This window comes from Orycteropus afer, unplaced genomic scaffold (assembly GCF_000298275.1).
Source record: "Orycteropus afer afer isolate SDZICR_OR568_19922 unplaced genomic scaffold, OryAfe1.0 scaffold00189, whole genome shotgun sequence".
NCBI classification, from domain to species: domain Eukaryota; kingdom Metazoa; phylum Chordata; class Mammalia; order Tubulidentata; family Orycteropodidae; genus Orycteropus; species Orycteropus afer.
In genome coordinates this window covers 3,934,068-3,947,727 of record NW_006921776.1, presented here as the reverse complement: position 1 = coordinate 3,947,727, position 13,660 = coordinate 3,934,068, and the positions used below count along the sequence as shown (strand labels likewise).

Genomic DNA, 13,660 nt, shown 5'->3' with positions numbered 1-13,660 from the left:
CCTTAAACCAATACCAGGCAGTTTTGACTACTGTGGCTGTATAGTAGGTTTTGAGATCTGGCAGTGTGACACCTCCTACTTTGTTCTTCTTCTTCAGTAGTGCTTTGCTTATCCGAAATCTCTTTCCTTTCCATATAAAGTTGATGATTGGTTTTTCCATATCCCTAAAGAATGCTGTTGGGATCTGGATTGGGATCTGGATTGGGATTGCATTGAATGTGTAGAGGATTTTCTTTATTCGTTGTATTTTCTGTCTTAAGAGTAACCAGTAATTGAGAGCTGTGTTCACCATGAGGAAGAAAAAGACATATCTTAGATGCGTATTTTGTCATTCTTTCCTTATAACTCCTCACACACACAGAATCTAGTATGAGAGGGGGAGATCATCTACCTACCCACTTACTTGCTTAATCTTTTCATATGTATATCAATAACATAAGGATCTCAACCAGATTCTGTAGCTGATGCAGTTCCAGGAATCATATAACTCTTAATATAAATTCGTATTTCAGGGGCTTGACATGTGGTCCAATAGCTTACACAGATCTTTATATGCTATTTTTCTCACATTTACACTAAGTCTGTATGTGTTTTACAAAACAAACTTGTGCGAGATAAAAAATAAATAAGTGACCAAAAGTCACACTATAATGGTACGAGCCCATGTTTATAAAAAGAAAAGAAGGGGGATGAATTTATCGTATCTCCATACATGTGGTAAAGTGACCCTTTTAACACACCAGACAGAAACCTGCCTTTGTCTAAGCATAGAAATAACTATGTGGGGTTATACAGCCGTAAAGAAGGTAAAATTCAGAGGAAAATATGTGGACTGTATTTATTATTAAAAGTATGTATTGCTTTTTAAGATTTATATATCTGAAATTAATAGTTTTTGTATAATTCTCATCATTTTCTGAATAAAGTGACATATTCTCATTAGTAATATAACACAGTTAACTATGGTAGGATCAATAATTCTTTTTCACTTAAATGAATATTGCGATACAGTATTGCAGTCTTTATTGGAATAATAATAGACAGTACACGTTGATGTTGATGGCAATTACTATTATATTTTTTGAAACAAACAACATTGACATGGTTTATCAGGTAAATTTTCTCAGTGTTATGTGTTGAGTTCCTTTCTTTACATGTGTTTCACTTGGCTACCTCATTCAAACTTTTGAATTTTGGATTAGGCTGAAGTAGTTGTGGCTATGTTCCAATAAAACTTTATTTACAACAGGTGGTTGGCCAGATTTGGTCTATAGGTCCTATTTTTCCTAATTCTAAGGCTTGAGTATTTAAGACTGATAATTATATAATAGGAAATAAAGAGAAATTTGAATATATTGCTAGAAATTTTCTCATAACCAGCTGTGCTGATGTGACTACTTTTAGAAAGTCTTGTGCTATAAAGTTCCCCTTTATAATTTCACATATTATAGTAAATTTTGTATATAGAAATAGATACATGAAAAAGACATTCAAATTTATGTTTAATATTTAATTTTATCACAGCTAAATGGTCTCAGAAAAGTTACTTAATAGAAATGAAAGGTATCATTTAAAAATATTTTTGGTTTTAATAGTTTAAATGAAACTTCATACTCATAGGCTTGTTATTGTTGTTGTTATGTGCCGTCGAGTCAAACCCGACTCATAGCGACCCCTCCTTGGGTTTCCGAGGCAGTATCACTACGGAAGTAGGATTGCCCAACCTTCCTTCCGAGGAGTGGCTGGTGGGTTTGAACCGCCAGCCGTCTGGTTAGCAGGCAAGTGTCTTAGCCACTATGCTACCAGAGCTCCTAGAAGTCTGGAATTACTTCATGACAAAAGAAAAAATATGAAGAACAGGTTAAAATGATTATACAAATTATTTTAGAGAAGGCAAGCTTTAAGATTCCTTAGAGTAATTATATTTTTTCATTTATGATTTTGATGAAATTTAAAAGTAAAGTTTTAGTTAAGTAGACTAACAAAAAATAAGAACCATAGCAGCAGTTTTCATATAAATATTATTTGTCTTCTTGTATTTCAATTTGAAAAATGTACTTTTTTTTCATTCCTCTTCTATCCTTTGCCTCATCCAGTTCTAGAAGTTGCAGTACTCAGCACAGAAGGACAAGTCCAGGACTTTAAGTTTCCTCTGGGCATCAAAGGATCAGGTAGCTCGATCCAGCTCTCTGCAAATACCGTGAAACAGAACAGCAGGAATGGTAAGATGGAACATAGTCTTTTAAAAAATGACAATTTGTTGTTGTTGTTGTTTAGTTAAACCTATTCTTAAATGTTTAGTATTTGATTCCTAGCATAATAAAATCAGCTTAACATTTAAAGCAAATTTAAAATAATGCCTTACTTTTCTTCAATATACTTAATCCAAATAATGATTCTGGAAGATTATTTTCATTGTCTTATTTTACACATAAGCATATATTATTATTTTTACTTTTCTAGGGCTTGCAAAGTTGGTGTTCATCATTTACCGGAGTCTGGGACAATTTCTAAGTACAGAAAATGCCACCATAAAACTGGGTGGTGACTTTATTGGTCGTAATAGTACTATTGCAGTGAATTCCCATGTCATTTCGGTTTCAATCAATAAAGAGTCAAGCCGAGTATACTTGACTGATCCTGTGCTTTTTACCCTGCCACACATTGATGTAAGTTACGTATGCTAATGGATTAATGGGAAAACCAGGAGGATGGAAAGCAAAATTGACATAGTGTGGGGATGGAGAGAAAGAGGAAATGGTAAAGAGGAAAGAAAGGACCTTTCTATTTGAATTTTAAATGTTGGACTGGGTCAGAGACACAAGTTTATTTAAGTCTCTGAACATAAAATTAAATGAGCCTGGTTCAGTGATTATTAGAACTTAAGTGTATTCTTAATGAAAGCTAATTCAGTAATCAACATGAAAATGTAAATGACTCTAATTTGTTTCAGAGTGAAAATTAACTCTACCTTAGCAGTAGGATAGCCAAATATTAACTCTTAAGACTCTGCATGTTTAGTTTGGCAAATCATTTTTTCATTAGTATTACTTATCACATTAACAAAATTGTTACCAAGCATTATATTTTAAGATTATAGTATTGAGGAGATGTGATTCCTCTTCTGTGTCCTAGAATGCAAGTCAGTAGTTAAATTATTCTACTGTGCTGTTAGATTGAAGAATTTTTGTCCACTGTTTTTATAAGTAGAGTGAATAAGTGCTCTCAAATAGCCATGTGGATCCCAAGAATTGCCGAGGAAGAATAAATTTGTGTGGTTATGTTCCTCTTATAACTGCTTCAGTTGATTTACTCTTTTAAGATCCTTGAGGTACTAACTACTGCATGATTCCAATTGTCGCTAACATGTCATTTAGAAATAACCAGAAAGGAACCTAGAATTGAAAATGAATTTTAGAACAGTTGGTCCTTAAAGAATTTCCTCAGAACAAATTCATGGCTCTAATTTTGTCAGAAAGGAAAAAAAAAATTATTCTAATGTACCATCAGTATGTAAAATCTTAAGATGGAAATTGTAATAGTGTAAAATGGGTGTTCGGTAATTTAGAGTACACTTTAAAGTGTTTCGGACTATAAAGCCCCTTTTAAGCTAGATATCTGCCTTGTATAACATAGTCCACAATTTTGCTGATGAAAAACTTTATAGTCCGAAACATGCAAAGTTTAATCTAAATTACCTTTTACACATATTAAACAATTGCTATAGCCATCTTAGAGTGTAAAATCCTAATTTTATCTTGTCATTTTATTTCCCAGCCTGACAATTATTTCAATGCAAACTGCTCCTTCTGGAACTACTCAGAGAGAACTATGATGGGATATTGGTCTACCCAGGGCTGCAAGCTGGTTGACACTAATAAAACTCGTACGACGTGTGCATGCAGCCACCTAACCAATTTCGCAATTCTCATGGCCCACAGGGAAATTGCAGTAAGTATTTGCACTTCTAATTACTAGCAGAGAAAAACCTCAGAGTTGCAGTACAGCTTGTGTTATAGTCCTTTCTTTGGGTGCTTATCGTAACTAAAAAACAAACAAATTAACATGAATTTCTACACTGTCCATATATTTTAAGAGTCTTGGCATTATATTTATTACTTTTTCAAAGCTATGTGCTCTGATAGCACTTTATGTACTTCTAAGTTTTTCTTTTTTGGACAAATGTCTGTGGGAGGCAATCAGAAAAAAAAATGGAAAACAGTCGTCATAGAAAAGAGATGCCATCGAGTTGCTTCAGATTCATAGCAATCCCTTTTGGGTTTCCAAGGCTGTAAATCTTTACAGAAGCAAACTGCCTCATCGTTCTTCCACGGTGCAGCTGGTGGGTTCAAACCACTGACCTTTTGGTTAGCAGCCAAATGCCTTAATCACTAAACCACCAGAGCTCCCTGCAAAAGAGACAGAAGCTCTAAAGTTTTGCATGTCCTCCCTTATTTTATCACTTGCCCTTGAAGTTTCCTAACACCTTGTCACTGTAATTGTACACATGATACAAAGCCACCGAATTTGAAAAATCAGAATGCCTGTTCTGGACTGTTTCCTGATTCCTTTTTGTGAGTAAGAGAATGAGAGCCAGAACATAAATACATTTTAAGAAATACATCATGAAAACTCTAAACTCTATTGTGAATTCAACTCTCTGTATACAAATACAGAAACCGAAGGAAAAAATAAAAACTTTTTAATTTGTTGACTGAGAAAAATAATAAAAATGGCAATTATTTTAAACCATAACCAAGTAGTCATTATTATTCTAACATACAAATATTTTCCCTATGTTTATATAGGTAATTAGTTCAGTCATTATTTTTGAAGTAATTGGGCTCTTGCATTATTTTCTAGGTAAAAATAGTTTTCATAGGTCATACTTTAGTTATTAGTATCCAGTGAGATAATATCAAGCTCTATCATATGGTTAAGTACTCTTCCTTATATTGAGCCCTGTTGGAACACAAATGAATGCAGGCAGTTTACTAATGTTCAGCTTAAAGACTATAGCACAATTCGTACTTATCCTTTAATGTTATGTAAATTTGCCCTCACATTGAAACAATTGAACCAATCCCTATTAGGACAAGTTGACAAATTGTTCATTGAAAGCACCTTCACTTGCTACATGTGCAGCTTTTAAATCATTGAAAAGCCTTCAAGCCTTTTCTTGCACTAAAACCAAAAAACCAAACTCAGTGCCGTCGTGTCAGATCCAACTCATAGCAACCCCTCCTTGGGTTTCCAAGGTGGTATCACTACAGAAGTAGATTCCCCAACCTTCCTTCCGAGGAGTGGCTGATGGCTTTGAACCAGCAGCCTCTGGTTAGTGATGCTGAATAAAAACCATGTGCATTTGTTCCAACTTAACTACAAAATTGACTTAAAGACACACTTGGGAATGGATCTGGTTTCTAACCTGGAGTTTGCTTGCATTTTTCAGAGCAGTTTACTAAAAGTTGAACTATTTCATGAGCTATTATTAGCTTTCCTTTAGTTAATATGATGCAGGAATACTAATGTTCTTCATATCTTCTTTTTTAGTACAAAGATGGAGTCCATGAATTACTTCTCACAGTCATCACCTGGGTGGGAATTGTCATTTCCCTTGTTTGCCTGGCTATCTGCATCTTTACCTTTTGCTTTTTCCGTGGCCTACAGAGTGATCGTAACACTATTCACAAGAACCTCTGTATCAACCTATTCATTGCTGAATTTATTTTCTTAATAGGCATTGATAAGACAAAATATTTGGTAAGCACTCCTTCAGTTTATTGACCTTCAATCTCTGAAAATGATTATAATAGGTGTGACTCCACACATGCTGATGTTAATATTTGACTGTTGACATAATTGACATAACAAAATTGAAAAAACAGTTTTTAATAAGTTAAAAGACAGCCAGATTAAGTAATATTATTTTAAGAGAAAAAAATATTATTCTAAACATGACTGTTCATATCATATATTAAAGTACAATTGCATTTTTCTGTGATATTATTCAGGCAAGTAATTTGAATAGTGAAATGCTAGGGATATTGAAAAGATGCTATTCAAAAAACTCATATTTTGCTTACACAGTCACTCTGACCAGTGATCATCTCTGTATATGCAGAGCAATTTATTCATAAGTCGTAATGTCAGAAACAGAACTTAATAATTAGATAATATTTCACTTTATATTCATCTGAATGGGAATGAATTTAAGAGTGCTCCATATGTGACAGTAAAATGATTCTAGGTAATTAGAGCCAGAGTATTTGTCATGAAAGCAAATTTTTTAAATTTTATAGAAAAAGGATTGGTTTATTTATAAACAACTGCTCTTCATGTTATCTACAGAGTATTTAGATTTATATCAGGGATAACTCAAGAAATTCAGAAACGTTTTCTTTACTGGATATTTAATTTCACTAAGAAATGATAATGTGTTTTTAGTAATGAAATGTCTAGCACACCTGGCATTATACTCGGCTCAAATTTTACATTGTTTAATAACTTGTTTCCAATTATGAAAAAAGACTTGGAAGAAACTAGTTGACTCTAAATGATGCACTTTAAAGAAAATGGTAATGTTAGCAAATATTTCACAGTTTGGATTAGGATGTTTATTGTCATGTGTTTCCATTCTTTTCCTTTGTAGATTGCATGCCCGATATTTGCAGGACTTTTACACTTTTTCTTTTTGGCGGCTTTTGCTTGGATGTGCCTAGAAGGTGTGCAGCTGTATCTGATGTTAGTTGAAGTTTTTGAAAGTGAATATTCAAGGAAGAAATATTACTATGTTGCTGGTTACTTGTTTCCAGCCACAGTGGTTGGAGTTTCAGCAGCTATTGACTACAAGAGCTATGGAACAGCGAAAGCGTAAGTAATCGCAAGCGACCTGAGTGTTTTTCAAGTGAATAATTTTTTAAAGCCTGTTAGCTGTCAGTGAGGGTCCCTGACAGACTAAAATAGCATCTGAAAGCTTTATTGGTAAGAGAATGGGCATGCCGAGCACAAATTACAATCAAGTCTTTTGTAATTTTCTAGGTTCAGAGGATTTGTACTCTGGCAAAGCAGATTCTAAATTACGGACTTTCTTTTTAACACAAAGGATTGACCTGAAACAAATTGAAAAAGTAAATAACTTTTTGGCCTTAGAAAGATATTAAGTAAAATTTCTTCTGAACTTAAAGCATCTGACAGGTTTAACTACTCAGTTTTAAGCTAATGCTTCATTAGCTCTCTTTGTGCAGCGAACCCTCTAACTCACTCTCATTCTGAATGATGACAGCAGCACATTCTACCCCATATGTTTTATTTTGATAATGTTTTATCAGTTTGAAAGGATTAAAATAAGTCAGTGTCTTTCATTTATAAAAATACAGATATTTATGGAAAGTGACAGGAGGTAGACATAGCATGTTTCTAAGGATTTGATTTGCTAGAGGCATGAATTTGCCTTCCAATTCTGTTTGTTTTTTTCCTTTGATAAAATTAGTTATATAAAGATTCTTTGGACTAAAGAAAGCCTTTTTTGACTGTGCAGGTGATGAAAGACAAATAAAAGAAATTCAGTGGGGATTCAATGTTATATGAAAAATGAACCACTAAGTAAAATCTGTCCTAATAAGTTTATGCATCATTTACTCTAATACTGTATGAGTTCTATTTTTTTTTCCTCTCTTTTTTCCTTCTGGTATTATTCAGGAATGTTCATCTAATACCCAGTTGAGGTATTTATGCTATACTGTTTTGAAATAAACATGACATCTGAACAGTTTTTATCTGTTACGGTCCATTGGGTTAAGCATTTTACCTCATACATAGAGCAAAAAGGAAAATTTTTAAGATTATATGTAGAGCTTAAGAAATGATGAGACAATTTGAGATATTGAATTTCAAGTTTTTCTTACTAAAGTTAGAAGCCTTAAGAATTTGGCAGTGGAGTAGGGTTTATTGTTTTCCCCATATAAGCATTGTTCTTTAGCTTTTGTCAAATATAAAGCCTGAAATGAAAAACAGCAGGTTGAAGTAAGTAAATCACTACCTTAGTTAAGTTAAAGCCAACTCAGGATTACTTTGAATTATTCTTGCCAAAGATAAATGAATTTTCAAGGCAATTGTACAAATAGTGTTTGTTGGTCACATTTAAAAATTTTTTTTTCTTTGAAATGTTAAGAAACCACTGAAACTACTTAATACACTGTCTTTTCTTTTTATGATAGTTGCTGGCTTCATGTTGATAATTATTTTATATGGAGTTTCATTGGACCTGTTACCTTCATTATTCTGGTAAGCAGGCTATATTTTCCCCTCCTTTTCAGCTTACAACTTTAGCCATGCTATTCAAAGAAAGATAATTTCTTTAATTGTTAATTTATCTATCCATTCAAAGATTTATAAACATGTCTATTTTACAGATTAAAGTACGTAATACATTTTAAATAATATATCAATACTGAGATCTCATACACTTGCTATTTAGTACTACTTCTGAAAATCATCTTTCCTCTTAAATGTACTTTTTTACATTTTTAAAATAGTATGCTAAAAATGTCATGATCTAAAAATTAAATTTACATGAAGCCATTTTAGAGCTGTATAGAATAGAGCTAATCTGATAATTAAAAAAGAATGATATCCATCACTTGGTTTGCTTTTGGGTAGTGCAGTTTTTCACTGAGTTGTATTTAATTCAGGAAGTTAGATCTCTGAATTCTACATTATGATCCCTGTACTGAGCCTGTATAGTATTTATGAATTAAGTAATGTTTCAAAAGGTGAAAGAGCATTATCTTAATATTTACTATCTTCACTTCCACAGAGTAATTTATGATCTTTAAATAAATGCCTGTTCTTCATTTTTAGGGCACAAAAAGTTTACGCCTTGATTGAAAAATGAATATAAAATCAATTTTAAAACCACTAGCCATAAAATTACTTTTCTAACACTTAAAATATGAAATAAAAATGTAGTTTCTAAGAAATATTATTTTAAAACCTAGTTTGATGCAACTATACTAATATTAAAGTATTTTTACTTCTTACATTAACTTTAGCCATATTATTTGAAATATAGTTAAAATGAAGTAAAAGAATATGGCCAAAATATTTGGATTTTGGTATTTAAAACTTATTACACCATTGTAGAATTATGCTCATAGAAATGAGTGTTTAATGTTTAAAATTGAAAAGAAAAAAAAATATTACATATATCTTTTTTATTTCTATTTTAAGGATTTTTTTTTTTTTTTTTAAAGTGATACAAATTAGTCTCAGGATGTTTCTGTGATTAACTAATGTTTCATAAAATTTAAGAAAAATCTTTAGTATTTAAAGGAAACCAAAAACCCAATGTATATACTTTTGGCATTGAAATTCATTATTTCACAAAATTACTTTTGCACAGCAAAATGAAATTTTGGGATGAATTGCCTGCATGAATCAAACCAGTAAAACATTCTCAAATGTTCCTATGGAAGCTGATTTCTCATCTGAATTACTCAATTCAGGTTATTGCCCCAGTTTTTGTTCTTGGTTTACTTACGTGAACACAGCTTAAGCCTATCTAGAATTAAATGGCAAACAGTTGACATGAAGAGGGATGCTCCTTGAGGACAGTCTTCTTTTTTCCCGTAAGCACTTGGCCAAACACACTTACACCTTGAAAAATATAAAGACTAATTTAGGGATATTTGATACACAAAAATATCATCTGTTCTCTTCTACTGTAGTGTTGTTATTAATCTCTGATGATAAATAATGACTTTAATGACTTGAGAGCATTATATGATGTTTTCCTTGATGAAAAGTGTTAATTTTCACACATGTTCAGGTTAGAGTAAGAAAAGAAGAGGTAAGGGGCATCTTATTTTATTGACCATTTACACTGAGAGTCCACTATTCTTTATTACTCTTGTCATAATTACCCTGTACCAAATCATTTAGGTTGAGATGTGAAGGGGTTTTTGGGAACAATGTTCCTAATTTTTTTAAAAAAGAAAAAGAAACAGCAGGTATAGGTATAGGTCCTAGGAGTAATTCTTCTCCTGCAATTATAGTTGCTTTTCCCTCTAATTGTCAACAGAGAGAGACAAAGAGTGGTATAGTAGTACTAAACAATATCTTGCATGTAACCTAAATTGAAATATGTAATTGTACCACATATGTTTGAATATTAGTGCATTTACCTACATATCTCTTGGATGCCATAAGACATTTAAAACTCAATTTGGACACAAATTATGGTATAAAATTATATTGTATACTTTTTTTTAAAAGCATTTTCTTATAACAAAAATTAGATATTGGCCTCTCCAGTATAGTTTTGACTATCTAGCTTTTCAGAATTGAGGCCATTTAACTTAGTAGTATTAAATAGATGTATATTTTATGTAATAAGAGTTCTATGAAGAAAAATAATATGCTAAGGAACATAAAACATCTTACTTCTGCTTTCTTATAGAATTTCTTGCCTACAGGCACTAGAGTTATTATATCTATGAGAAAAGGGCTTGTAAGTAATGAGCAGTGGGAAACCATTAGTATGCCTGAAATGGTTTAATGAAAGCTTGGATCATGACACGTCAGGAGCTGTTCTTATCATTTGGACAGTTCCATCTGCATCGTTAATAATTAATTCAGTTCAGTAAGAGTTCAGCTCACACACTCATTTAGAAGTCTTCTTCAGAGAACACCTCTCTGGCTGTTAGTCCCAGGGGGAAATAGGTTTATGCTTGGCTAACAGCAGAGATCTGGAGATACAAGCACAGTTTTAGAGCTGCATTTGCCAAGTAGCAAAAACTCCAGGGAGGACAAAAAGGGTCAGAACATGTGCAGTTCAGCTAGGTTGCTTCAGAGTGGTGTTTCTGTTCCTCTGTCTTATCATATCCATGTCAGCACTGCAGGTGTGGAATGAATTTTAAACTGCTAAGCTCAGACGGATGTGATTCAATTGAGCAGGTTGATGGCTGTAAAACAAACAGTGCACTACTATAATCTGTGGGCCCTGTTTTTCCCTCTTTATGTTTTCCTCTTCTTCAATATGGGTGACGTTCAGCTATGCCAAATCAGTAGTAGTTATGATTTTTTCAGCTAATTGTACTGGAAGAGATTACTTAAATAATTATTTATGAAATTATTATTATGAAACAGGAATGAGTGATATTCATCAGTGAGAAAGAGTTCCCCAGTTTGGTGCTTCTATCAGAACGTTGTTGTTAGGTGCTGTCGAGTCGGCTCTGACTCATAGCGACCCTGTGTCCAACAGAACAGAACACTGCCTGGTCCTGTGTCAGCCTCATAGTCTATACCTATCAGAATAGGAACATTTTTTTTCTCTTCTGAATTTAGACTCACCCTTTCTCATAAAGAGAGATTCTGTATATTTATGTGTGTTTTTATACATGGAACAGAGTTAAAAGCTGATAAATAATAGAATGAGTTACCTCATCTCCAAAATTAACCATCAGATTAGTGGTTGATATATGATATGCAACATAACCTGTACTTATTAGTGGTTTCAATATAAATAGTTATATTCAGTTACTAGGTTTAGATGAATCTTTGTATATATAACTCCATCCTTTTCCTTTCTCATTGAGGCATAGGGCTATTTCACCTAAATACTATGTTTTACACTAAGTATTACTTATGTTAGAAAGGAAAACCAAGGAACAAGAGGGGCTGCATTGGAATTCAAAGGAAAAGAGCAGCAAATGGATGGTGGAGACTTTTTCTCTACCTACCTTTTTGTCTGCTTTCCAATGAGAAATAGGCAAAATTCCTTGTTTGCCTGTTGTGCTACTTTTCTTTTTAAATGCATACCAAAGGCAGAAAAATAAGTGGCAAACAAGTAAAAGTAAGAAAGGGAAAGAAGTCACTTTTTTTAACCAGAAAAAATTTTTAAAAAATAAAAGGACAGAAGTATATGGCTGTTGTTATTAGTTGTTAGGTGCTGTCAAATATGTTCTGAAAACCCTATGTACGGCTAAAAGAAAAAACAGTGCCCGGTCCTGCACTGTTGCCATTCTGGAGTCCATCATTGCAGCCACTGTGTCAATCCATCTTGTTGAGGCTCTTCCCTTGTTCACTAATCCTCCTCCTCGCTACCAAACATGATGTCCTTCTCCAGGGACTCGTCTCTGACAACTTGACCAAAGTATGAGAGATGCAGTTTGGCCATTCTTACTTCTAAGGAGCTTTGCAGCTGTATTTCCTTCAAGACAGATTTGTTCATTCTAGCAGTGCATGCTATATTCACTATTCTTTGCCAACATCGCAATTCAGATATATCAGTTGTCCTGCAGTCTTACTCGTTGTCCAGCTTTCACATGTATGTGAGATTATCGAAAATACCATGCCTTGGGTTAGGGACACCTTAGTCTTCAAAGTGACATCTGTGCTCTTCAACACTTTAAAGAGGGCTTTGGCAGCAGATTTGCCCAATACAGTATATTGTTTGATTTCTTGACACCTGTTTCCATGGGCATTGACTTTGGATTCAAGTAAAATGAGATCCTTCACTTCAGTCTTGTCTGTCAGTTTCCTGAACTGCGGTGGCATGTGTGTTGCTGTGATGTTGGAAGCTAGGCCACTAGTATTTCAAACACCAGCAGGGTCACCCATGGTGGACAGGTTTCAGTGGAGCTTCCGGACTAAGGCAGAGTAGGAAAAAGGACCTGGCCAAGCCCACTTCTGAAAAACGCAGCCACTGAAAACTTTTTGAATATGGCTAGAAATAATGGTGTTGTGGGAAAAATACAAAGAAAGTAGATTTGCAGCCATTTAGTGCATTGGAAAGAAGTTCTAGTGGTGTAGTGCCTATGCTAACCAGAAGGCTGGTGGTTCAAACCCACCAGCCACTCCTCGGAAGGAAGACCAGGCAATCTACTTCCATAGAGATTATCACCTCAGAAACTCAAGGAGGGGTTGCTATGAGTCTGAAGTTGCTCCGCGGCAGTGAGTTTGGCGTTTTTTTTTTTTTTCCTTCCAGTTTAGTGCATTGGAAACCCACCCTTTATTGTTCAAGTGACTGTTTTTGGCTGAGATTTTATCAGAGATGTTTTTATTTGCCCCTCAGTCTCTTGCTCTGATCCTCACACTTTATTTTAAGAAAGCAAGGATGAACTAGAAGTGTGAGGAAAAAAATATTGAAATATTTTACATTATAAAATTACCGTTCTTTTCATAGTCTATTACTTCCTTAAAAAGATCATAGCAACATTATCTATTCCATGACACCAAAAAATTGAATATTAATTTTTTTAGGCTTTGGAGAAAATAAGAGAACTCTATAAAAGCACATTTTAAAAAAGTCGTTTACGCTTAGACATATGTTTTAGTTATTTCCAGAAAATATTTCATTGTTATATATATTGGAGCTAATATATTAAAATGTTAATATAACATTTTATAGAATACTTTTCTGTAAGGACAGGTTTATATATGGAAGGAAAGTTTCTTTGTTGGTTACCAGGGGTAGGAGGGCAAGGGAGGGAACACTACCAAAAAAAAAACACATTGACCCATGTCACTTTAGTTTTATGTATTTCACTGTACAAAAATTACTTTTCAATCCTCGGAAGGAAGGTTGGGCAATCTACTTCTGTAGAGATACAAGGACTCAAGGACGGGTCGCCATGAGTCAGATCCGATTCAATGGTAG

At 33.7% G+C, this 13,660-nt stretch overlaps 1 protein-coding gene across 1 annotated transcript in view; it reads left to right on the top strand.

Moving 5' to 3' along the window:
• ADGRL2 (adhesion G protein-coupled receptor L2) overlaps positions 1-13,660 on the top strand; it is a 193,202-nt gene that overhangs the window by 163,925 nt on the left and 15,617 nt on the right. Inside the window, exons 11-16 of the mRNA XM_042781872.1 lie at positions 2,097-2,222; positions 2,464-2,669; positions 3,778-3,951; positions 5,554-5,763; positions 6,653-6,873; positions 8,220-8,286. Coding sequence (XP_042637806.1) covers positions 2,097-2,222; positions 2,464-2,669; positions 3,778-3,951; positions 5,554-5,763; positions 6,653-6,873; positions 8,220-8,286 — 1,004 coding nt within the window. The remainder of the gene's footprint in view (positions 1-2,096; positions 2,223-2,463; positions 2,670-3,777; positions 3,952-5,553; positions 5,764-6,652; positions 6,874-8,219; positions 8,287-13,660) is intronic.